The following is a 26,394-nucleotide window of genomic DNA, read 5'->3' as shown; positions in this document are numbered from 1 at the left end:
GGTCCTATCCTGGGTTTGACTAAAAGGGACCTGAAAGGGGAAGACCAAGTAATGCAGAAGCACGGAGGGAAGCATGGAGGAAAGGGGCCTTTCTCCTATAATACCGTACGTAAAGTATTTGAACCATGCCATTTCAGAATAATCGGTACTGTTTTATTTTTCTCTAGAGCTGACCTACCACTTCTGAAGTCGCACCTATTCCTACTATTCAATTGTGAGAAAATCATAATCATAGAATCACAAAATCATACAATGGCTTGAGTTAGAAGGGACCTTTAAATATCATCTAGTTCCAAGATCCTGATGTTGGCAGGGACATCTTTCACTGGACCAGGTTGCTCAAACCTGGCCTTTAACACTTCCAGGGATGGGGCACCCACAACTTCTCTGGACAACCTGTACCTACCATGCTCACAGTAAAGAATTTCTTCCTAATATCTAATCTAATCTAATCTAAATCTACCCTATTTTAGTTTAAAATTGTCACCTCTTGTCCTATCACTACACTCTGATAAAGACTCCTTCCCCATCTTTCTTATAGGCCCCTTTAGGTACTGGAAGGCTGCTACAAGGTCTCCCCAGAGCCTTCTCTTCTCCAGGCTGAACAACCCCAGGTCTCTCAGTCTGTCCTCACAGGAGAGGTGTTCCAGCCCTCTGATCATTTCTGTGGCCTCCTCTGACCCCTCTCCAACAGGTCCATGTCTTTCCTGTACTGGGGGCTCCAGAGCTGGATGCAGGACTGCAGGTGGGGTCTCACCAGAGCAGAGCAAAGGGGCAGAATCACCGCCCTTGACCTGCTGGCCACGTTCATTTTGATGCAGCCCAAGATGCTATTTGCTTTCTTAAGTTATCCATACTGTAAACTAAACAGAACTTCTAAAATTATAGACTTGTATCTAAAAGTGATTTTTTCCTATTTTTGGAAGGAAAACATTAAATTGAGCTGTAATGAAGTCTGCTACTTTTTCTGTTCAGTATTGTAGGCTTTGAGTTTCTGTATATTTTTAGGTCCAGTAAGCCTTTCACTAACTTTCTGTCAAACAGCCATTTTAATATCTATAAAGTCAACAGATGAAACCAATGTGAATGCAGTTTGCGGCATTCTCCCAGAGCCTGTCTCCATGGTCGTGCCTCTGCAACAACTGGTGTCTGCTAGTGTCAGTAGGCGAAATATATTGACGTGGTGTCATATAGAAACTTGATATTTGATTTCAAAGGGTTGGTGGAATTGAGACAGACAGATATTCAGAAGACATATCCGGGTCTGACAGAGGACCCATTAGTGGTGAAGGAACAAGTCAAAACGAGACACAGATGTCTGAAAAGTCTAAAGTGGTAAAGCATTTTACCACAGTATTTATTACAGCTACACAAAGGCTTGGGGTATAAATCAATGTGGCACATCAGTGCTAGAACTAGGAGACCACTAGCACTCTACCTATATTTTACATAATTAACTTTCCTGTAGGACTCATTTATTTCCATACCTCTTTCCCTTATCATTTTCTGACATTTTTTATTGTGTGACTTTTTAAGTACTGCAGGTAGACTAAATATACTTGTGACATCAGGTACTTCACTGAATAAAGACCTGTAGTAGAGTTGCAGGTGCTGATCTATAATGGATGAGAAACCCTTCTCCTATTAACCTGTAGAATTCTCTTGCATTTCACACAAACAGTGATGTTAGAACAAAAAACTTGACGCTGCTTTTCCTTATGCCTTCTGCTTGCAAATTTAAACATTCATTTAAAAGCTCTGAGCCCAAGTAGAAATGGGTACTGCGTAAACCTGAAACATACACAGTTTTATTATATGAAGTTATCTAAAATGTAAAAAATTAGTTCAGTGACCTAAGTCTTGGCAAGCAATGAAATTCTAGTTTGTGATGTGTTCTGCACAAACTTATCAACACATGGGTAGATAAATTCTGGTTGCAGTAATACTTACAGGCCACGCACACATCCCACCCTACCCAATTTGCCATCTGGTTTACACAAAGGATGGCACATGTCATATTAATGGAGGGAGGGATGAGCATGTGTGTATGTTCTTCATAACTTGATTATCTCTGATTACTGGGAAAGTGCTGTTTTTCTTGTAGAGCAGTCACACATAGAGAAACTCCAAGAAATCACCTCTCTCATGTTGATAATAATCTGAATATATGTTTTCAGTGTCCCTCAGACTGCACGTCAACCAGAGACTCTGTTGTTGGATCCAACAGACAGAATCTCCCCAACACCGCAGCACTTGCTATATGTGACAGGAGTGTTAGGGGTAGATGATGCACAGGTGTTCAAAATCAACATATTCTTTAGTTGATGTACTTAACTGAAGCTCTGTAGACTGTATACTCTAATTACTGTCAGAATACGACACTAACAGCCTGGTTATTGCAATACCAATCATCAACAAATTAGACATTTTCCTTTTGGAAATATCATTATTTTTAAAAGTTGATTGAATTGACATGAACAACCATAGAGACTACCTGACGCCATATGCAAAGCAGAGAAAAAAATGCAATGGGATTTTAAACTTTTGATGTGTGATTGTTGATGGAGTGCAAGGCTTACAGGGGAAGGAAAAAGAGAAATCTGCTGAAAAATTGAGTCTTTCTTCAGGGAAGAAACTTAACATTGTGCAACTTAGGATATCACTTCTTAGCTGACCAATGTGCCTAAGTTAGGTAATTGCTCTTTCAGTGGCACCAAATGTAAGCTCACTGAAGTTGAGAGTTCTGGAAGGGATCGTGATGAAGAAACACACTAAGTTGAAAAAGTAAGTCAATTTGTCCAGGCTGGTCTGCCTGTGAGCACCCCGTTCTGGGAGCTGAGGCTCTTCTCACTGGACAAGTCAAATAGAGTGACTCATTCAGCTACCAGATGCAGAGGATGAAAAGCATCATCTTACTAAGTCAAGTGGCAGCAGTTTAGCATCATCAAGAATATTAACTCAGGGGCAGCTGGTAAAGTAATGCTTTGCACGGCATTCAGCGGCTCATATCAGCCATGTGTCAGAATAGTGGGAATGCTGCTCTTACTTTGAATGCAGAAACATCAGACACTAAGACTTTCTGGGAAAGTTGCAAACCCTTTCCCAGTGGCAAGTCATGCATGAGAATGATCCAACTTCTAGAATCTGCTAAGTGCTTGTTTTTATGGTATTCACTGTGACAGTGTTTGCTGTGCAATATAAATGCTGTGTGGTATAAATGTGACTACTTCCATGGGTATACCACCCTAAAATTACATTCGGCCCTTTGAAGGCAACTGTGAGGGCGATGTGGCCCCCAGTGAAAATGAGTTTGACACTAGATGGACTAGATGATCCCCAGAGGTCCCTTCCAACCCTAACCATTCTGTGATTCTGTGAGCCAGCCTGCTCAAGACGGACTGCTGTCAGTGATGGAGGTCCATGCTTTCTTTACACTAATGCTTCCACCTCTGTTACTTACAGAACTTGAAACTAGCAAGTAAATGTTGAGAAATTTCAGGTGATCAGCTCTAACAGAAGCCCCCTCTGAGAAGCAGTTTTGTTTTTCGTAGTGGAGTAAAATTTTTACTCAGCAGACCTCCATGCAGAGAAGCGAATCTATTTTCCTTCTAAAATGTATTTGGCACAGAATTATTGAAAGCAAAGACTAAAATAGTATGAATCAATTGCAGGAAATGAAATCTGCGGCAACTAAACTTGTCTGCCATTTCATTAATTTCTGGTGGCAGAGACCTGACTTTTGCTTGATGTGCAATAGAAAACTAAATAAAGGTCATATTCATGGCTTTCTAAGACAGCAAATCAGGACATTAAGTGCTGGAGAGCTGGGAAAAGGAATTCGCCTTCTGGTTTTGTAGCCTAGCGTAAGACAAATGTCCTTTCATATTACCATTACAATGACAGAAGAGTGAAGAATTATAAAGACTATCCGCCAGGCTACTGAAGTCTCAGTAATATTTCTGATTCCAAGACATGCCAAAGAATTGAACTATGCATATTGTGCAGGTCAAACAGTGAAATCAATTTCAGTTGCGTGACTGGGGATGCAAGGTTTAGCCTTCCAAGCCTTGCAGCATGATGCTGCTGCAGTTTGGAGGTGTCATTCATCCTGAGCCCTTTGCAATGGTACGTATCACTTAACTTTTGAACACCCGAGTAAGGCAGAGGCAACGCTTGACCTGCATTACCTTGTAATTTTTGTGACCAACGTTTAAAGAAGTCTCTTAGAGATATACTAGCTAAGTATCTCATACCTAGTTTTTATTTTCCTGTTTATCTTGAACAAGTGAACACTCATCTAAATGATTCAAAAATAGTTTCTCTAGTTTATTTAAGCTTGTGAAATTATTCTCTCTGCTTATGAAATTTGTTGTGCTCATTTACACTGTAACACTGTGATCTCGGTTGAGTCCTATATTCACCTTCTAGAGTTATATACTGTTCTCTGGTTTTAAATTAAGAACTACATTTTGCTGTCTTCAGTGGTGTTGCATTTGTGTCACATTAGCAGAAAAGAAATCAGCATGTATGAAATGAATATATATATATATATATATTAAACCTGTTTAATCCATAACCACAGAAACCTTCTTCTTGTCCCACAATTCCTAAACTTTCCTACAAGAGATACAAACAATTTCTAGAACATAATAAATAATACTGAAAATCAGTTAAGCTGTTTTTACAAATATTTGTATATTTGTCATATCATTTGAACACTTCTGATGTCTGGTAAAGAATCTGAATATTGTGATTATATATATAAGATGAAGAAAAGTAATTTACTCTGTTTTACTACCACAAAGGCCTGTTGCAATTCTTGAGGAACACCTCCATCAGCTAAACTACATTGATATTATTGACTTATGTGTTAAAACGTGATATTATTATGCAAGGAAAGTATTTGATTATGTTTACATCTGGCTGTTTGCCTCTCAAATACACTCAGGTTGCTTAACTTAGGCAAAGTCAGATAAAACAGTGAAGTTCTAAAGTAGTTGAAGAAAAAGCAATAATGGATTTTACATTGCAGTCAGTTTCTTGAGCTGAAATAAATCAGGTCCTATCAGTAACTGTGAAGGTTCTACTATGACATTCTGAGAAAAATAGCCATCAAGATATTGACACAAATCAGCATTTAGAATAAATCAAATATTCTACAGCATGTGATAAAAGATTGATTAACCTCTAGTATGCAAAAATCACACTTGTGTGCACAGTTAACTGACAGTTTTTAAGAGACTCCAGATACTTCATCTTGAGATAAATGGACTTTTATTTTTAGGGAGAGAGTGATTCCTCTTTATAATAAATGTATAAAAGTGCAATATCTTAAATATTTACTGCATGCAAGTCCTTTTTTGTTAGCATCATATAAAGTAATCTTATGTAATAACTTATCTCTGCAAGAATACATTTGAACTTATTGTCCAATTAATGCATCTCCAGTTGACTGCCAGTCTGATCATTGCATTAACCACCTCATACAGGACTGTAGGAAAAAAAGCAGATTTTCAGTAACATCTTGGCAAATACAGTTCTCTATTGACAATGCAAAATGACATATTAAAATGGGTATTTTGGCCCAATTTGGCCCACGTTAGCCTATTATATCCTCCAGTTGCCTGTATTACAGCTACAGTGTTATAGTTTTGTTTTCTGAAACACCTGTTCCCCCGAGGCTAATTGGATCTGCCCCTGATTGCAGGAGCTTTCTGAAGCTATTATTTTTCACTATTTCTCTTTAATTTAGCCAGTATAAGCAACTCTTGAATCATTACCAGAACTAAATCTGATATGTCAAGCAACCTTCTCTTTATGGCAAACAGAATAAAGGAAATACACAGAAAAATTAATCAGAACAAGGTGGCAGAAGGAACATGAAATACCATTAAGCAAAAAGTGTGGTCTTCTTCAGCTGCATTACACTTCATCAGCTGTTCAGTTTTAGGAGACCAATTCACATTTAACTCACAAGGATCAGAAAGTTTTCCAGAGTGTACATGCATAAAGCAGTGCTGTAAAAATATTTTGTTTCGATGGCCGGAGGCAATTAATGAGCGTGATAGAAGAGTATGAATGGAGAAGGAAGGACTGCCTCGGACAGGGACACAGCAGACCTAAATGCCATGCATGGTGACAACGCATTTTAAATACCTTATGATGGATTTTTAAATTTTTTTTCCAAGTTCTTACTGGAAACTAATACTATTTTTTTTTCCTGTGAGACAAATGAAAGCCCAGTTATTGTATTTCTTCATCCCTAACACCAAGTGTGATTTGTTGCCTTCAGTCTGACTGCAGTTTGGTTTAGACTATATATACAGACACTTGTTATTCTTAAAGGGGAAGAGAGAAGAATTTTCCCTGTCCTATCATTCCCTCATCATATTTTATTTTTCAGGACAAAAATGCAATCAGGACCCTTCAAAGTGAAAAGAGCAATCTTTCCAAGCCAGAATAGCTAATAAAGTGCATAAAATAGAGGTTTTATTAACAGATACTGCATGTTGCTCAGGACTAGGTTTTAAAGGGAGGGCAACGTTACTCCCTTTTTTCCTAGCTTCTAAGCCTTTTGGCCACACAATTCTACCTGTTCCTTTCAGTCAGCTCAGCACTTGTCTCATCCATTGATCAGCCAAATTGGCCAAAATCCCTGAAAATCTGACTACTGAAGCGGGCAAGAAGAGTGTGGATTCTCACCCAGGTTACTGGCTGGCCAAGTGGAGAGGGAAAACCACATATGGCTGCGGGCTGGGAACCGAGGAGGTCCGGGAGCTCTTTTTGGTAGCTATGAGAGGGGCCAGTTGCCTCAATACAGATGCTGGTAGAAGATGCGTTCCTGAGGAGCTGACAACTGTATATTTTGTGGTAGTCTACAAATACGCTGGAAGTCCAAGGTGTGTGGGACAGGATCCTACAAAGTGGTTGGCAATTAGGTGATACAATCATAGTATGTGATGTAAGGTTTTATCACATCTATGCACAATTTATCACACAGATAGTTTCTACATCTATTTAACATATCTTAATATCACCACTTACACTGTATTTTTGTTGATGTTATCTTCACTGAGACATAAAGATAAAATAAATCCTTCCCTACTGAATCTGCAACAGGAAAGAAAAATCAGGTACCATTCACTCAAATCCTTGCTTAGGCAAACTGTTTGGACTCCAAGAATCTTCCTTAAACTGTTGTGATCACACAACAGAGAACAAAGTAATTTTTGCAATTGGCCTGAAATTCTGTTTCTTTAGTAATGAAAGTCTGAGATCCACTGACTGTTGACCAGATATGAGCCAGAATCCAGAAAAGCAACATGTGGGCATTTCTCCATTATCATCACACAGGTGAACAAAAAGATCAAAGAAATGGTTTACTCTTGCAGTACTACTGCAATCAGCCAAAACGCTGAAGAAATTCTCCTCACTGTCTACACATTCCAAAAGTTTTCTATTAGTGAAATATAGACTATTATTTATTTTTCCCCATGCTTCCGAGTTTCTGTCGTACATGAGCCAAAAAACCCCTTTAATAATATTGTCAAATGTCTGTTTCCACTGTAACAAACCTTAATGTTCTGAATGTTCTGGCTGTAATAAAGATATTCTGGAAATTTTAATATTTAGACAATGAGAAGAGAGCACATATAGTTAAAAAGTAATAATGGAATAATGCATCTAGTCAACATTTATCATAATAAGAAGCATTTTGGGAGAATAACCCCAAATAATATTTCAGAAAAGCTGAAGTTCAAGGAATGAAAATACTATGGTACGAAGTTATGGCCAAAAATATTGTATTTTCAACCAGCAACATTTTTGAGGGGCAGCAACTGTACAATATTAGTTTTTTTTCCAAAAAACCTGTTTCTGTCCCTCAAACAACACACAATACATGCATTTAAATGACACTTTAAGAACAGCAAATATGATCTTTATTTTTAAATACTGCAAATTTAAAAATGTATCTGACAACACCCCCCCCGGCAAAAAAAAGAAAAGAAAAAAAATAAAAAAAAAAAGGAAGTTTGGTCAAAAAAGGATTTCCTGCAGCATGGTAAATGAGGAATCCAGCAACAGACTTCAGCTTAGACTGTATTTTGAGAGGAAAAAACAAAAAAACCCAAACCAACAGATTTACAGTGATGGATCTGGCTGACTGTGTTTTTCACATTATCCACAAAATCTCCCTCTATTCCTTTCTTTCCTGCAGCGTGGCTACTGTGAAAAAGCTTGAGTGAAACTTACACCAAAATCCCTTTAACTAGCTAAATAGTGACTCTCAATGTGGTGTTGACTACACAGGACTGTTTCTGGTTTGACTGATAAAACTCAAAATGTTACGGGTAACCAAAAGCCAAAAAGGAGGAAGCGTTGGTAGCTCCTCTCCTCAAACTAAATGTATGGTTTTGCAAGACCTCTACCGAACTAACAAACTGGACAGGACAGGGACAGATGGTTTTACTTGTTTAATCTGTACTAAATTCTAGAATTTGTGTTTTACGTTAAAAGAGGGGTCATATTTACAAAAGTGTTAATTTCTACAATACTGTGGTTAATTACCTACACCAGGAGATTTTAACTTCCTAACTTAGGACAGTCTCTCCAAAACTTATTCACTTCACTGGTCTCTTAGCTAGAGGTAGGTCATTTGTAGGCCTTGTCAATATGCTCTGCATATTAACATTGGTTCACTAACATATGTAATCATCGGTAGGATAACCATGCACAGAGCTCCAAGAACAGCAGCACATATAATAAATTAATTGGGTAAATTTTATTTTTTCATGTCGGTTAACATGTCTCTGCTTTCCCCTAATATTTCATTCTTTTGTGAAGAATGTGTAACAAGGAAAGGGTTATGAGGTTGAGTAATCTGAAAGTCTTTTGCACCTTACCACCAAAGGCTGGGAGTCTAGCAATGTCTTTATATGCAGCCCTTTTCTTCCCATTTAGAGTTTTTGCAAATCATGCAGTCAATTCTGACTGATATCCAGCATAAAAGTCTCTTCTCCACTTTCAAACTTAAAAAAGTGATTCACAATCATGTGGCAGTATGATTAAAAATTACAGTCCATACACCTTGACAATCAAGAGTCTGAATTATAAAAAGTAAACTGTCCTTATAGCTGCATCATTCTACATATGTAAGGACAGCGCCAGTTAATTGTTGAAAAAGGCGTTTAAGGTTTCCGTAAAACATGTATTACAGCTTTCTTGTGCTAGTGAACATATAGAATACACAGGTTCCCAAGACGTTTTCCTTCCCTCCTCCCCGATTTACGACATTCAATGAAATCACATAATTTTGGCAAAGTTAAAAGGGTTTCTGTCTTGATGTTTTTTGCCTTCAGCATCATGTTAGAGGCACAAACTTCTGGACTCAAGCACTATAAGGCATAGTAGAAACCACCAATTAAAACAACAGCGACACCACTACAATGGAATATACTGCAAGTGGGAACAGCTGTGTCATTTAAAAAGAAAACGTTTTTGTAAACTGTCACACTGCAATGCTGTGTTAGGTGATTCATGTAAAGCTTGCCTTGGCATGCCCAATATTTTTTCTTTTTCCAGAACATGCTCAAATGATCTAAACATTGCCACAGGCTCAACTTACCTAAAATATACCAGAAGTAGCCCAGTGGCGCACAACCTTGAAAACTTCTGCAATCACAATATAACTATAAAGCATGAGTAAACTTTTGTTTTGTATTATACAAAATTCAGAACCACATTTCCTTCTCCCCCACCCAATATCCCATAACAAAACAAATTAAACAAACAAACCAACCCAAACCTCTGTTAGACAGCACTGTCTTTTTTTTTTTTTCTTTTTTTTTCTTTTTTTTTGTTTTTTTTACTACAGTTCCATTTATAGCACTGAATCCAGTGTGGGCAATGTATTCCCAGGCTAAAAAAAGAGATATTATCAACAGTGGAACTGTGAAAACAGAAGCTCTGTTGCATTTATAGCAAGATCAGGACCTATTTTGTAATGCTGTAAGTAAGAGCAACTGCTCTGATCCCCTATTATTCAGAATGTCAGTGTCACTTTTTATAATCTAGATCTACCTGCTTTAGCTTTATTAAATAAAATGCTTTAACTCCTTAAAATCATTTAAAATAGCGACTTTTTGGTTGTTGTTGTTGTATCTAAGGTTTCTGCAGTTTCTGAAAGACTGATTGATCTGATGTTCTGTATTTATTCATGGTACTTTCAGGGCACCAGCATGTAACCATTAGTACCTATGTACAATAGTCTGAAATATAATTAAATTTCCTTTTCTAATAAAGCCTATTAGAAAAGTAGAAGTAACCTAACATGAATCTGCCAAATATAAATTAAAATTATATTTAAAAGCTTATGTTCCAATCTTAGACATAATGAAATAAATACTTCTAGTAAGACTGGTTTCTACACCTGTTTAAAGCCCTGACAAGATTTAAGCATTATTTGAATGTGAATGGCCTTTGTCTAGGTGTCTCCAATTTACTTCTATTCAGGAATGTGCAAATGATTTTATACAGCACAATGCTAGTACCGCTCTGTACTAATTTTTTCTGTTTTGTAAATAAAAAACAACAACAAATCCCTAGTCAGAAATAAACTGACAAAATTTACATTCTTCTCTCTTAAAAAAGTAAATAAAATAACATTATTTAAAATGTGAATTAGCTATAAGACATACAATACAATTACATAGATACATATCAATACAGCACATTCAATTTGCCAAAAATTAATGATTACAAAGCCAATATGGATGCTGCCATATATATATATATAGATGTATGTACAATGATTATAGCATTCAAAATTGCACTATACCTACAACCAGTTTTAAATTACAAGGTGTTTTAAGAGGGAGCAAAAAATAGCGACTGTTCTTATTATTGTTGTTTTGGCGCTGAGAGGGTTAAGAATGAAAAACGTCTCATTAGTATTAATTGTTAACTTTGGTAATCAACTAATAAGTCATTATTTTTTCCACCTCCCATCTGCTGCTGTGAGGCAGCAATTTCTGTGTTAAGCGCACTCTCGTGCTACTTGTCTTTGCAGATAATCAATCAAATTATGTGTCTGAACTCTGAGTTTTCTGTAGCTTGCTAGCAATCATGCACCTGGTCAAAAAACACCTTTCAACCTAAGCTGCAGAATAAAGGCTCATCAATGTGTGCTGCATTTTTGTTGTTAAAAAATTGCACATTTAAATTTAAAGAATTATTTTCTCACTGCTTCATTTACATTAATAAATCTTTTCTTAAGAACACTGAGAGAGGCTATTTTGCATGAATGCCTATCAAATGTCTGTGAATCAGTTAACAAGCAACCTTATCAAGAAAGGTTCCTGAACATGATCACTCATCAATAGTTTCTTGTTATACAACCAAAGGTGCCTTGATATTGTTACAGAAAACAATCTCATGTCATGTCAGACATAAGGAGAGATTTTAACTGTCTGTAAATTAGTAGACCACATGCGTGTGCATGGTGCACCTTGTAGCATATTCTCTCACACTGTTGGTTTTGACATTAGAAAATGGAACACTTTCTAAAAAAGGGAACATATGAGCTGAAACTGTTTGTTTATCATTTGGCAGTTGACTCAATCAGGTCAGTTCCCAGTCCATCAGTTTGGCATTTCAATTGGTTTCTTATGTTTCAAGAGCGTTGGTTTTATAAAAAGCCAGATTTGGCAATATTAATTTCATACAATAAAAATAATTTTTCTACTGTGGAAAAAGAACACTTAAAAAAGCTCTAACTTAAGAAAAAAACCCCACACAACTGAAAAAACCCACCGTTTGAGGCTGTAGCCACTGGGGAAAATGTAGTGTCTGTGACATTTGTATTTGGCATTTGTGAATAAAAGAAGAGAGAAAAAAATGGCACACAGCAATTGAAAAGAGGTTCTAACAAATTCCACGTACATCCCAGCTTGTGTCTTAATTATTTCATTACTGTCTTCTATGCACCTTTCTGAACTGTGAAAATATTGTTAAATTGAATATCCCTAGACACCCGTAACTCTATTTTGCAATCCCAATATTCTAGTCCCAGAAGTGAAGACAGAATGAAGACACTCATGTCACGAATTTAAAAATCACAGTATCAATACTTTTGATGCTTCAAAGAAAGAACATACCGTAAAATTAGAATGACTGATTACTTAAATTCTGATGAGATTATTTTCCTGACCAAATCACTCAACAAAAAATATTTCACCCAGGAACACAACTGGGAAAAAAAAGGCCATTGTACCTTGTAAAAGATATGGGGGGAAAGGAAGGAGGGAGAAAGAAAGGGTCAGGGAAAGAGGAAACCAGCTTGATTTTGCTTCAATAGCAAAAAACTGCTATATTTTGAAAATGTGTGGCTGAGAATTTAAAACACATTGAGTCACAAGGTTTTGCCTAAAAAATGAGGAAATGTGCTGTGAATGTACTTCAGCATCTTTTGGTTTTCCTCCATACAGTTTAAATAACATCATAATATTAACTACAAACTCTGTGGACATTCACAGAGTCCAGGCCGGCAATAAATTAGTATTATGCAAATTGTTTTCACAGATAATACAGTCCCTCTTGTGTATCTTTAATCACGCCAGGTTGGTTTTGGAGGGCCTCCTAGGCACAGTTAGACCAGGTTGTACTCCTTCAGGTTTAACTGTAGGATTGTGTCCTTGACAGCAGCAAAGACGAAGCGGATATTCTCTGTGTCTGTAGCGCACGTGAAGTGGGAGTAGATAATTTTGTCACTGTCTGGATTCAGGTCTACAAACATCTTCAGGATGAACTCTCGTGCTGCTTGTGCATCTCGTTGTGGTCCTGATGATTAAGAAGATAAAGTCAGTTTTTTTAGAGTTGATTCAATATTTGAACTTCTTCAATAGAAAACAAGAGTTAGTCTGTGCTCCTCATGTAAGAGAAGACATGGAACTTCTAATAATCAGTATTTATCATAGAGTGGCTGCTTTCTTCCTGGTATGAACTATGAAAAATAAAAATGGAAGGAAATTTCTGAAGTTCATCAAGTCAGAGCTATCACGTCAAAGCTGCTCTTTTCCTGTTGACTACACTTTTTCTTCAGAGAGGTGATGTGTATAACAGGAGATTTATAACCGCACAGAATGAAAAATTAAAAACTAGCAATAATAACAGATCTTTAAAAATGTAAATAGCATTGGTGAATGTTCAGTCTACACTTACTATATTTAAATTATACTTAAGTTCTTTAAGCACTGCCAACACTTAGCAGTTTTAGAATTTTAATAGGTAGCATAGTAAAGTTATATCCTGAGCTGGTCTGACACAGTCACCAACAGAACTTCATTTACTGTAGTGATAATAAAATACACGTGCTCTCCAGCTGAAGCTGTTCAATTGCAAAAGGCTCATGTTCTAACAAATCACTTATTATCTAAATTATGTTTGATAATGATCCTCTCAGACCTGAATTAAGGTTGCAGAGTCTATGTAACCAAACCACGTGTTCAGCTTTACAGAAGAGAGAAGGGAAAGCAATAACTGCCAGCCTGGAACAGTGAGGATTAATTCATGTTCACAGCCAAAAGAAGAGTGCAGGAGCAAGAACATTAGCAACAAGCTAATTCCATTCCGTTATTCCACTGCCCCTTCCAAAAGCCATTATTTCCTCGTTCTCCTCCTTCTGGAATGTGGGTTTCTACAGAACATGCATGTTTTCTGTGCTGACTCCTCCTTAAAAGTCTTTAAAAGTCTTAAAAGTCTTTAGTCTTGGTTCTGTTACATGGCAATATAAATACCAGTGCTGAGCTGTTATATGTAGCTCTGTCTCTCCAGCAGTTATGAAATCTGTACTTTGGAGGATATCCCATGCCCATATATTTTTCAACAATCAGATAATAAACCTCATTTTTTAATACTTCAAGCTTACAATTGCTAACATTTCCAATTTGGATTACTCCATAAAATTTTAAGTAAGGAATGCTTGGAGCAGAAGTCGCATACTTTCTGGTGTGCTGCAAACCCATGTGGAGGGGGAGTAAGAGTCTGCAATATAAGGATGTATGCACATGAACATATATGTAGATACATATACATATACAGATTACACATTTCCTGAGATTTAGATATATAAACAGATCATAAGCAGAGGACGGTTCAACACTTCCACAGCTTCTAAATCAGCAAGCTTTAGCCTTTGGCCTGGTCACTGCGACTCTACACAAACAGCAGCAACAATGTATCACACTACCACAAATAAATTTGCAGTATTTTCGAAGAAAACTCCTAGACTTTCAAAGACAAACATTTCTTCAAAATAAACCACTTACTGTTATAAACAACTTCCCAGAATTTTGTTAAACAGTTTCATAGTAGCTAGACAGAGCACCCTCTCAAAATCTACTGCACTCTTCAAAGCCTCTATCCAAAATTGCTTATCTAACCACATGTCTACTGACCATCATGTAATTCAAATTTTCATTTGACAGAAGTTAGAGTATAGAAAATTGAGGTGAGAAAGACTGTTTATGATCTCAGAATATTAGAAAAAAAATTGAATGAGCTAATGTAAAGTAAATTTAGACTGCAAAGCAGTTGTGATCTAAGCAATTTGGAAACTTGGAAAAGAACTGCCACACGAATCAGTTGGTTTCCTGTCTGCTGCTCCCTTATCAGCAGCTTTTGAAGACTGTGTCTACATGATACATTCAAGATCAATATAAGAAGTAATATATTGATATCTTTCTCTTCTTTCCCTCTCAGCTATGGCCACTTTTTGTCTTTGTCCTCTCCCCCCCTCCCAGCTCTTCGTTTCAGTCTGTGAGTCAGTCTTTTATTACCAGCCATGCAAGGACATCTTCATGCGATGCGCTGACGCCTCTGCATGCCTCAGTGCTCCTTCCAATGTTGTCACAATACACATGTTGCAGAACTGCTTAGCTTAATTTAATCAGTCCAATCCACCATCTTGGCTAGCAGGTCTCATGCCTATGCTACTTTCTTCCTTATGCAGGAAAATGGATGGGAAAAGTGATGCTTATGAAAAATACCAGGTCCTGATCACACCCTCCTCAAATCTTCCCACCTTCCACATCCCCAGTGTGCTGGGACAGAAGAGGGGACCACATGGTGACCTCTGCAAGCCACAGACCCCACCCTGCCCCCAGAAAAAATCAAATCAAACCATAACCTTTCCTATGGAGTTAAGTCCAGCAAGATTTGCAGAATTAAGAGACAAAGACTCTTGAGGACTTCCAGGTCTTGGCTCCAACAGCCCTACCAGTCTATAATCTTTCCCACCCCCCCCCCCTCACCAATGGCAAAGGACGGGAGAAACAAGGTTTCTCTGAGCTGAGTGGTTGAGTTCTGTCTGTTTTTTTCTGGACAAGTGTTTAACACAGATTCCATCGTCACTTGAGTGGTGACAACAGAGCAGACTGTAGAGTCTTCTCACCTTCCAGATGTCATCTAGTCAAACTGTTACATGAAGTAAACTCAAAAGAATGAGCGTATTTCTACTCAACTGCCAGTTCTCTTCTGCATAGCACTATGCAACTAAACTCACACTGACTCGTAAATAATGTGGTCTGATACTGCAGGCTGTTCACTGTTTCCTTCACCCTTAAACAGGAAACAAAATGTGAATTTTGCCTATTATTACTCTCCACACTTGTACATGAGAGAGATTTAAGCTTTTATTCAGCTTTCAAATCTGCCATTCCCTCCCTGGTGGGACAAAACTGATTTTCTTTTTTTTAAAACAGGAACATTTAGTTCTTCTGACCCCTTATTGTATGAGTTTGATTTTTCTGTTATCTCAGTTACCTGAAAATACTTAGCTTTTTACCTCAGGAGAACTTTCTGAAAGTATAATTTTAGTAGGAAGAGCTGTACAATCCATATAATTCTTTTATGGAGAAGCATGTTAAACTTCACATAAACAATGTAAAATGAAAACAGAAAGAAAAAAAAAAAAGAGGTACAATAAAAGGGTGGAAGGAGTGGTACTGATTTCTCTGAGCACCACAGAGAGCTTATGACACTTCCCCTCAGATATTCACCCTTACACAAAAGCAAAACTCGAAAAACAAAAAAAAGGATATGAGACTGTGTAAAAATGAGGAATACGTTTTTCTTTCGCTTTAGCATTTATACTTCAGCTTAAACCCTCACCCCAACTTATGAAAAAGGACAACAAAAGTCAACAATTGCCCACCAAAGGTTCTGCCATCCTACCCATAATTAATGTATAAAATGAAATCCTAGCAGTCTAAAAAATCCCACAAGAGTTCAATCATATTTAAAAATCTAGATGATTAAAAATTGCAAAGCACCTTTTTTTTTCTTTTTTTTTAAAATAGCAAAATATATCAAAGGATGTATCTGTCTAGTATTTGGACAAGACTTTTACAATTTGTCATTACTGCAGTATAAATAGAGCATGAGCTCTGATGTCATTATACTTACCATCATACTCTGGAAAATAATCAACTAGATGGGAGTACATAATTTTCTCCTCTAAGAGATCTTTTTTATTTAAGAACAGAATGACTGAAGAGTTCTGGAACCATGGATATGTGATAATTGTCCTAAAGAGTGCTTTGCTTTCTTCCATTCGATTCTGCAATTAAAAAAAGAGCAGACTTTTTGTGGTCATGAAAGTATTTTTAAAAACTTTTTGAAAGAAAGTAATGCAATTTCACTTTATCTGGCAAATAGATTAATTTCATGGTTTGCACCTTCCTATCAATATGTAAGGTACCAGTAATTAAATTAAATTAATAAGTAAGCAGTTCATTAAATATGCAAGCATTTTCCTTTTGCAAATTCAACCACTCAAGCGTAGGTATCCTTTAAAACACAGGTCATGAACACTGAAGCTGCAACAGGTATATTTGTGAAGTCTGAGTACACACAGCTATGACCAGACAACAAAATGGCAGGTATTGATATGCATGTGATTCATGGTAGAGAGAACTATAACACAACAAGACACAATAACCAATTCCAGGTTTAAGAACATCATTTATTTCATGGGCCTTCCCAGAACTTTAAATGAAGAGTTAGATAATACTTAGAAAGAGATCACCTTTAAAATAGTTGCAAGCAAAATTCAAAGCTGAGAACATTTCCTCAACACCAAAGGCTTACGACATAAAGTCTTAAAAATCTGTAAATAGCTAGATTTGTCTCTAACACTGTTGCGTTATCCTTAACTTTAATTGCATAATTGCTCCTGAAAGCCACTTTGCATTATAGCTGAGATATGAGTGAAGCCTACAGTTCTATTTGTATCTCCTTTTTGTCCCTGTAAAACTGTTATGGTTTGATACAGTTCTGAGAACTGTTGGGCTGACATAATGCTATTACTTCAGAGTCAGAACATATTGAGTTCAAAACAAAGGAATTAACTTACTCTTTTTATTATTATTATTTAAAGCTGTAGCACCCTGAAAACAACATGTTTCACCATCAAATGGGGCTCCAGAGAACGACAGCAGGGTGAATCCTGCAGATTCTGCTGTTCTGGGCCATACAACAAACGATCAGGTAACTCAGTCTTACAACAAGTGTATCCTTGCTTGCATTAATTTGCATTTTAAAGAGATGAACATAAGCATGACAAACATGAACTTTAAAAAAACACAAACAAACAACACCCCCCCCAAAAAAAACCCAAACACTAAAAAATTTCCATTTTGTAGCAGTTGATGGTTTGGTCTCTTACGTCACCACAGAATCTAGAAGCAATTTATAAAACTTTACTGCATGCTGCAGTGGTAGGTGAACACAAACAGCTGAATTCATAGACTGAGAAACTAAGGAAAAGAAGTAAAACCTTTGCTGTCTTGCAGTCAGTTCTTATGACTCACATTTCAATGGTGCCAGGATTTCATTCAGAAAGGAGAAAAACTGAAATGTCAACAGAGCTGAGCCTGAGGCCTAAGTCCTTGGACTGGCTGTTAATGAGACCGTGTTTTCTTCTCAAAATTCTATATATACTTGTTCTCTAAACAGCGCCTTACAGAAAGGCAATGGGAACTAGACAGACTTTCGCCTTCACAGTTGATGAAATGAGAAGGCAATGTAATCTTACAAACTACTGTTTAAATGACAAATTTAAAACTAAACTCATTAACACTTGGTATTTTCTAATGTGACACACAGAAGGTGAAACGGTCCCATGACTCAATTAGCAGTCTTCTTCCAGAGTACATTTATATGCTATTGAAAACTTCTCCGTAAGAAAAGTGCAGAGAAAACACAAATAAATTACTTGTGCATTGTGTGTTCCTTTTCACAAAAACCCTTCAAGAAAGCTGCAGTGTTTTCACCTATAATGTTGATTTTTTTCCCATATACATAACACAGAATTGCATATACAAAACCAATAAATCCATTTGTATCAATTTATTACCATTCCCCCAGGAAAGCACAAGAAAACTGTTTCGCAAACACTGCTATTAGACCCAGAGAACATTTTCATTTTCTGTTTGAAAGGGATGCCAAACGATGAAGAAGAAAAGGTATGCAGTCTACGTTGATATCATGCCTAAAACAATTTCTGGCATCCCATCAGCTAAAACATTAACTCTGTTAGTGCTGCATATAATAAAACCACCAGGAAACATACACAATAAAGAATGTTGCGTCTTCAATGTAAGAAGAGTATGTCTTGTATTATAATTATTAATTCTGTATAACATGAATTGCATTCCACAGACTTACTTTTTCATGTTATAAATGTCTCTCAAGTCCTTTCAGATTTGATTCCAGGCATATGATTTTAAACCCCTCCTTCACAAGATATTTACACTAAGGATTCCACTCAACAGACAGATGAGAGATGAAGCAGGTTTCCATGATTTCAGAGATAGTTCAATTAATTCAAAACCAATCCGGGATGCCAAAAAAGCACCCTACTAATAAAGCAGTGTAAAAGAGCTGTTTGGAAAATATGTTATACCAAAGGAAATAATTACAGCCTTGAGAAATTTACAGAAGTGGTCAATATGTGCAGTCAAACATAACTGAAAGAAATGCTCAACTGCTTTAGGGAAAATACATAGTTTGGGACATCAGTAACTGATGGCAATAATCCACTACCAGATTATCCCAGCCTTTGTGCACTTCACTGTATTCATTAGTATAGTCGAAGCTTCATTTCATCCAGAAGCCACTTGCCTCCAAAAGTCATCCAGTTAACTGTATTTCCAGGAGGAGCCGCGATAAATCTGAATCTGTCCCTGCTACTGGGAGAACAGGCTTTAAAGAAGCCAACAGCTGTAGACTGTTGCCTCTGTTATTTTGCATTAAATTACCCCATCCTAAACAAAATTTTTCATTAAATTACCCCATCCTAAACAGAAGATTGTGGGAAATGATAAAAAAATGCACATTACATTGCCAGAACCCATTGAAGTAGAATTACGTCTTACAGTACAAGGATCTTGCACTGTACCAGCTGAGGATATTGGGAAGGTAAGACACTGAAGTCTTGCACACCAAATGGTAGGTCTAAGGAACAGTAACTATCTCGGTATAGGGATTATTTCAGAGTATACATCACTACAGAATGGCCCTTACTGCACTTACATCTACAGAATGAAGCAAACAGCAGAGAATTAAGACATCAGGAAGGCTGCAGACACGTTTTCTAATGAGTTGCCAAAGGATGACAAGCTGTCTGAATCAGTTAAGAAAAAGGTCACTCTCCTGAAGATTCATAATTGACAAGTCTATGAACTTCCATGATGCTTTTCAAGGAAAAAAACACACAATGTTATGTTCTGGCCTTACATCAGATACGTGGAAAAAAGACTTTGGGTATTACTGGTTATCTTCTCTGAATGTATGTCACATTGTGGTGTTCCACAGACAAATATGCCTTTACAAATGACATATGTAATAAGACAGATCAGCCAGTTCCAGGGATTCAATGCAGATTTCATATCATTTGTATATTTAACAAGTGTCTTGCAAAGCCTAGTAAACATATTCATTAAGAAAATTCCTCTTCAGTTCATTGCATGACATACCTAACATTATGTATAATTAAATGACTCCTGTGGTCAATGCTATGTCACTTAATCGTAGGTGCAACAGGGTCATGAAGGAATTGTCCCTGAGGTTGCCTGCTTTCTCTGACTGTATCTAATAAAATTATTGTTTCTTCTTACAGATATTGCTTATTTTAGCATTTGTATTGGCCATGGGGATTCTCTGAATGGAAAATGGCAGTTGTATTTGACAGCACAATAAATCATAGGGCTCTTATTGCACTCATATGTCACATTAACATAATAGTTTAGACATCTAAGGATCAAACCAAGGAAATCCAAAATCCATAACTGAATGTTAACTCTGTGTTCTGTTGTTTTTTCCCCAGTTCTTTCATAATTTTATTTTGTGTAGACTTAATAATAATATCATAGCTGGAAACTCAAGAGGACCCAGAGGAGGGGAAAAAATCTACTAGATAGACAACCTAACTTCACACTCAGGTTGTGTGTTTTCACTGTTTGTTTCTGCATCTTCTTAGTGCCATGAACCGCACTTATAATATGCACAATACTACCAAAATGTAAGAAAACGAAGTACTTAACATGCCCTGAAGAGAAGACGGATACTCACTGCATATTAACCATAGCTATATCTCTTGGTGTGTGGTCGTAACATAATAAAGCCTAAATGATTTATCTCTTCTGTTCCCTCCATACAACTCCCACCTTGAAGGGTCAAAAATTTCAAAAGAAGTCACAGGCACAACAAAAGAAGCGCAAAGATTAAATGTGATGTGGAACGCAATGGACTTCCTAGGAACACACTGCAATCTGTATTTTGAATTTAAGGACTAGTTTTGCCAAACTTGTCACTGAAGAACTCAGTATAGTTATAATGAAGAACAAGTCCATTCAGCTTTTGTGGGGGCAGCTGATAAATATCCAACAAAAGCTCTGAAGATCAACATTGTGAGAATTAACTTCTTGCATTATTAATATGCAAAGAAACTGGATTCAGCAATTCTAACTACAAACATGCTTGCACTCCTGCAAAGCTACTCATCAGCAAGATCTTGCTGTCAGATGTTCTGCTAGGAAAGGAGTAGGAAAGTATTACCATATGCTCTTCCATTTCCAAGTAGCTCTTCTCAAGAGGCAATCTTCTACATACTCTGCACTAAGACATTGGGATGCTTTTATTTGGACAAGAAATTTGCCTTTATCTCACCAGGAACTACTTGTTATGAAATCAGAAACAGCAATTTACAGTTCAGTGCCAAAATCAGACTATTCCTAGTATCACAATACTGCTCCTACCCAATACACATTTAGAGTCTGGTTATCTGTATGGCTTCTGAGTAAGGGCTACATCTACCACTAGTGAAAACTACAATTAGATGACAACAATTACTATTATTATGTAAGAGAACATACAGAGCATGATTACACACATACAGTTTTTCTGCCACTGAAAAACCACTGAAATGGAAGCAAAGTATTGACTCTTAAATGTTGGCTGGAAGGCATCTCTAGAGCTTATTTTGCTTAGTCTTTAATTCCAGTGGAGCTACTGACAACATGTGAGCAGGTCAGTCATGGCTTTGTCTTGGCAAAGATGGAGATCTCAATACCTCTCTGGTTTCCCCGTCCCACACTAACACCCCATGGAAAAATACATTCCTAAGATACAACCTGAACTTCCCAAGCCATAATTCGTTACATTGGCTCTGTGGCACACTTGCAACACTTCAAATATTTGTTGGCAAGTATTAGTGTCCCCTTCACTAGACTAAACAAGCTCACCCTGTCTTCAAATCTCATTTCAGCTTCAATGGAAAAGGCTGCAGGGAGAAACCTGTGAATAACTAATGTATAGAAATGTGCAGCTGGAGCTGGCTCAGGGGTCTCCCAGCAGCTGACAACTTCCACAGCAACCCCCTCCCACAGCCGCCACAGCTCGCTGTGGCCCCCCTGGCTTTGCAGGCAGCTGCCACGGGCAAAACGAGCAGCGGAATCACTGTTTTCACCATCCCCCAGGATCTGCTGGCCTGGCAAATTCCCTGGCTTATGTCTGCAGTCAGTCCCAAAATGCATAAAGGCATATTGAGATCACCAGCCATTACTCCAGTTCTTCTCCTTATGATATACAGATGCCAGCGTAAAATTCTGCCATCCTCCACACAACCTGACACAGTCACCACTCCAATGTAAAACTACCATTCTGACACACTGTATAAAATACACAAGACAAACTCCACAAGTGAACAGAAATTTGTTAGCTATAAAAAGATCACATAATCTTGGACATGATTATTCCAATTTCTTATTTAACATCAAGAAAAAATGCTGTGCTTATTTACAAATCACAGGACTGTCCAGTTTCATGACTAGAAACATGTTTGTACGAAACATAAATAAAAATAAAATGAAATTTCTTTCTCCTATGTACCTCTTACTATACAAAAGATTTTATGCTGACAAGTTTTTATATGATGGTTGAATCTTCACACAAATATAACTAGACATAAAAACCATGTTTACTCACATTTTCAGCTAAACGCAAACTCTTACTATTCCCCATTTTTAACAGATTAAAAAGAAGTATACTTCCTTTTTTTTAAAAAAATCCTGTATTTTCAGTTTTCATACTAAAATGATGTATTTCTAGTTTGGATTTAGGTATTACAATTGTCTTTTCTACCTGTTGCTCTGGACAAAATATACAATTACATCTATAAATACAGAAACAATAGAACCAGTATAATATGTATAATTTTTAAGTAATTGACTCTAAGAATTGAAATCCTGAGAAAAACCTGAAGAACACTAAAATATTAATAGCATTCAAAAGCCGCATCAGCTGGTACCCAGTGAAGGGAAAGCAGCATTTCCCAGCTAATAAACGTAGTACTTTGACATTAAAAAACCCAAGTACAATATAATCCGAAACAACACAGAAAATGTAGTGTGGAGTTTCACCCCTTATTGTCTTTAAGACTTTCTAGAGTGTCATCTAGTGGGCATACTGTAACTTACATATTGAACGAAAATGCAGTAAGTAACTTTTGTCTTAAAAGTTGTTATTTAAATAGTGTCTGTTAACAAAATAATGATTTCACAAATTTTGAGAGAATGAATTTTGTTGAAATGATAAGAGAGAAAGTGGTGAGGGGATAAACAAGATGCATTTTTCAGTCAACAACTTGCACTATATATATAATTACATTTGTGCTGGTAACCGGTGTTTATTTGAGAGAAAGGGCATTCAGGGATGATAATTATAGAAGACGAGGTACTGATGCAACAGTGCTTCAGAAAAAAAGCAGTGGTTAATATTTCAGAAGTTGTTTAGTATCACAGTAATGGACTGTATTATTTTACATTACAAAATCTTGTGCATGTGAATGTTTTTTGTGCGAAAGTCTATATTAATTAGGAATGTCTCCAGTCCCCAAACAAGATTTCAGCAGTTACTTAAATGGAACCACCACACGGCTGCACAGAAAGATCTACAGTGTATTCCTTGGCTAGAAATGTTATAGAGATGCTACACTGAAGTTGGGAAATAACAGAGGAAATCAGAAGTGGGAGGTTAAGTGCAGAGTCCACCACCATGTAAAAAAGTATACACAGTACCAGAACTGGAGGCACTTCAGTTTCTTGCCAGTATAAAGTCTAATCTTGCAGCAATACTGCGCTAAGGAGCCATCCAAGAAAAAACTGCAATGGTTGCACAAAGGTTTTGATGAATAACTCAAATGCAGTAAGAAACAGCTTCAAACACAGAGCTCAGGAACAATTCCTTTGTTTTCTTCACTGGTCTTGAATCTCTCTGAAAACTAGGCTGACAAGAAAAGCTGCTGGTAGAGGACTGGGAAGACATCTTTGTAGATGAGAACTATACTCTTAAATCACCTGGGAAAAGAACTCTCACCTCTCGAATAACTGAAATCTGCAGCACTGCGCTTGGAAATACATGGCAATTTTATCTACCCAGCAGGGGGATACATGAACCAAATGAGAGCTGAAGTTCAGCAAATCAACATGCTTCACAATGATCAAAGCATGAAAATACCGTAAAAAAAAAAAAAAAAAAAAGGCAGTCCAAAAAGTGGTCAAAAACATGGTCCAAACATTGCTGCAAATATAAATAAATGCCAAAATTTGATGAACTAACATAAATGCCAGAATAATCAGTTTTTCATGAATGCTGACATATTTTTGAGAAAAATTAATGAAAATACTTTAAAATTGTCATCAAAAAAGACCCTTCTCCGGTCAGTTTTGGCACTGGTTATTGAAAAAATAAGCGGTAGTCGCCTTTGCCAGCAACTGCTGCCAACAGCAACATTTCCCAGCAGCATTTCTGGCAGTGTCTGCAAGCAGGTTCGCAATCATTCAGCATCCCATGTTCATTAAGAACCACCCACTTCAACAAAAGAGTGAGAGGCTCTGGCTCTTCCAAATGCTTCTCAGTACTGATTCTTTACATTCGGAAGTTCTTTATCCACAAACCAAAAAAAAATACATATGAGTATGTGTGAACAAGTATGAACAGATACAGAACAGAGAGCAGCAAGGTTTGGCAGAGGTGTTTTTTTGTGTCATAAATGTGTTATTTTCTCTAGTTTCCAAATAAACGACAAGTTCTGGAGACGTTATTTCCCATGGAAATATTATTGTTACATAATTATGAAGACCATTTGAGGATTTTAATTCTATCTGAGAGTTCATATTACCCCTCTGCTCTATGCTCAATTGTTCTGGATTGCTGAATGTTGGTGAAAAAAACAGACAACTAGTATTTATTCACGATGCAGAAAAAGAGAAGTGCTCTGATCTCAGCATTGTTTTCTTTCAGCCCTTCACGTTAAGCCATGTAGGACTAGCCTGCAAATAAGGAACACAAAGTGCTGGAAGAGAAGTGGAAGCATGGTCAGATGTGAACATTAAGACAGTTGTGATAGTTTGGAAAAAATGAAATATGTGCTTCAGATAACTGTCTCCATAAAGACTAAAGTATTCTGAACTCTGTGGCCTCACGTTATTTCTTGGTTTTGTCCCACATAAGAAGCAACTGCGATTGGAACATTGTACCAGTTAGTCACCCATTAAGAGATGACACTGATGAACGCTATTGTAAGTTACATCTAGGCTTTGGATACTCATCTATTTTGCAGATGTATTTAGTCCAGATTCAAAACATGAGCATGTATGCCTGCATCTACATACCACATACACATATAAATGAGTTCACACTAAAAATATTTATCCTAGGTTTAATCTCATTATTTTAATGTAATTTTAATATGTTCAACATTAACTGGATTCTTTTTTCAAAAAACCAAACAGTGTTGATCTTTCCTACTTGGGACAACCTAAGAATAATAAAATTTTCCATCAATCAAAAAAACCAACATCCTTGCACAGTGCCTTTATTCAGTACCTAAAACACAGAAACATCACAGAAAACCACCCTACGAAGTTCCTTCAGTTTCAATTTGCAGTTGTGGCTGAGGTACTGAAGCCTTAATTTTCTAAATAACCTGTTTTGCCTTCATATAAGCATTACTTCTGATAAAACTGCAAGACTGTTCTTCAGTATAAATTAAGTACTGTGAAGGTAACTACACTAATTCAGGTATCCACCACCAAAAAAAGTAGGATTCTTCAGTGTTTTAAAGAATGGCATGAGCACAAAGACAACCTCTAAGGGAACAAACAAACAAACAGATTTCTTTTTGCTTGTCAAAGTATCATTTTTCTGCTTGGAATCACAGAAGAATTCATATTGGAAGGGACCTGTGGAAGTCATCAGGTCCAACTGCTTGCTCTCAGCAGGACTAACTTTGTCATTAGATCATGTTGCTCATGGCCATGTTCAGCCAAGCTCTAATCATCTCTCTCTAGGATGGAGATCCTACTCCTCAAAGCAACTCGTTCTGCTTCACTCACTCATATGTAGTCATCATCCTTCAGCCCCCGTGATCTATGAACACCAAGTTTAACACTGTTTCACCGAGAGCCACTGTATTTACAAACAATTAACTCACTAGACACTTTTAATGATCCTCTGGTGGTACCGTTTTGGACAAATCACTTTAAAGAACAAATTTGCAGGTAGCAACAGGACAAGGGGGCATGGGCTTAAACTCTGCCAGGGGAAATTTAGGCTGGATATTAGAAAGAAATTCTTTACAGAGAGAGTGCTCAGGCATTGGAATGGCCTGCCCAGGGAGGTGGTGGACTCGCCGTCCCTGGAGGTTTTTAAACTGAGATTGGACATGGCACTTAGTGCCACAATCTAGTAAATGGACCGGAGTTGGACCAAGGGTTGGACTTGATGATCTCTGAGGTCTTTTCCAACCCAGTCAATTCTGTGATTCTTTCTTCCCAG

At 37.1% G+C, this 26,394-nt stretch overlaps 1 protein-coding gene across 2 annotated transcripts in view; it reads right to left on the bottom strand.

The window, feature by feature from the left end:
• Positions 1–5,257: 5,257 nt before the first annotated feature.
• Positions 5,258–26,394, bottom strand: part of LOC102093509 (guanine nucleotide-binding protein G(q) subunit alpha) — a 148,010-nt gene continuing 126,873 nt past the window's right edge. For both annotated transcript variants that reach the window (XM_065045935.1, XM_065045936.1), the window contains exons 6-7: positions 16,462–16,615; positions 5,258–12,837 (exon numbers count right to left, since the gene is read on the bottom strand). In XM_065045935.1, the coding sequence (XP_064902007.1) occupies positions 12,647–12,837; positions 16,462–16,615 (345 nt within the window). In that variant the 3' untranslated portion in view covers positions 5,258–12,646. The remainder of the gene's footprint in view (positions 12,838–16,461; positions 16,616–26,394) is intronic.

The sequence above is a fragment of the Columba livia genome, chromosome Z, assembly GCF_036013475.1.
Source record: "Columba livia isolate bColLiv1 breed racing homer chromosome Z, bColLiv1.pat.W.v2, whole genome shotgun sequence".
NCBI lineage: Eukaryota > Metazoa > Chordata > Aves > Columbiformes > Columbidae > Columba > Columba livia.
The sequence above is the reverse complement of the archived record's forward strand: the minus strand, read 5'-3'. Positions and strand labels throughout refer to the sequence as shown.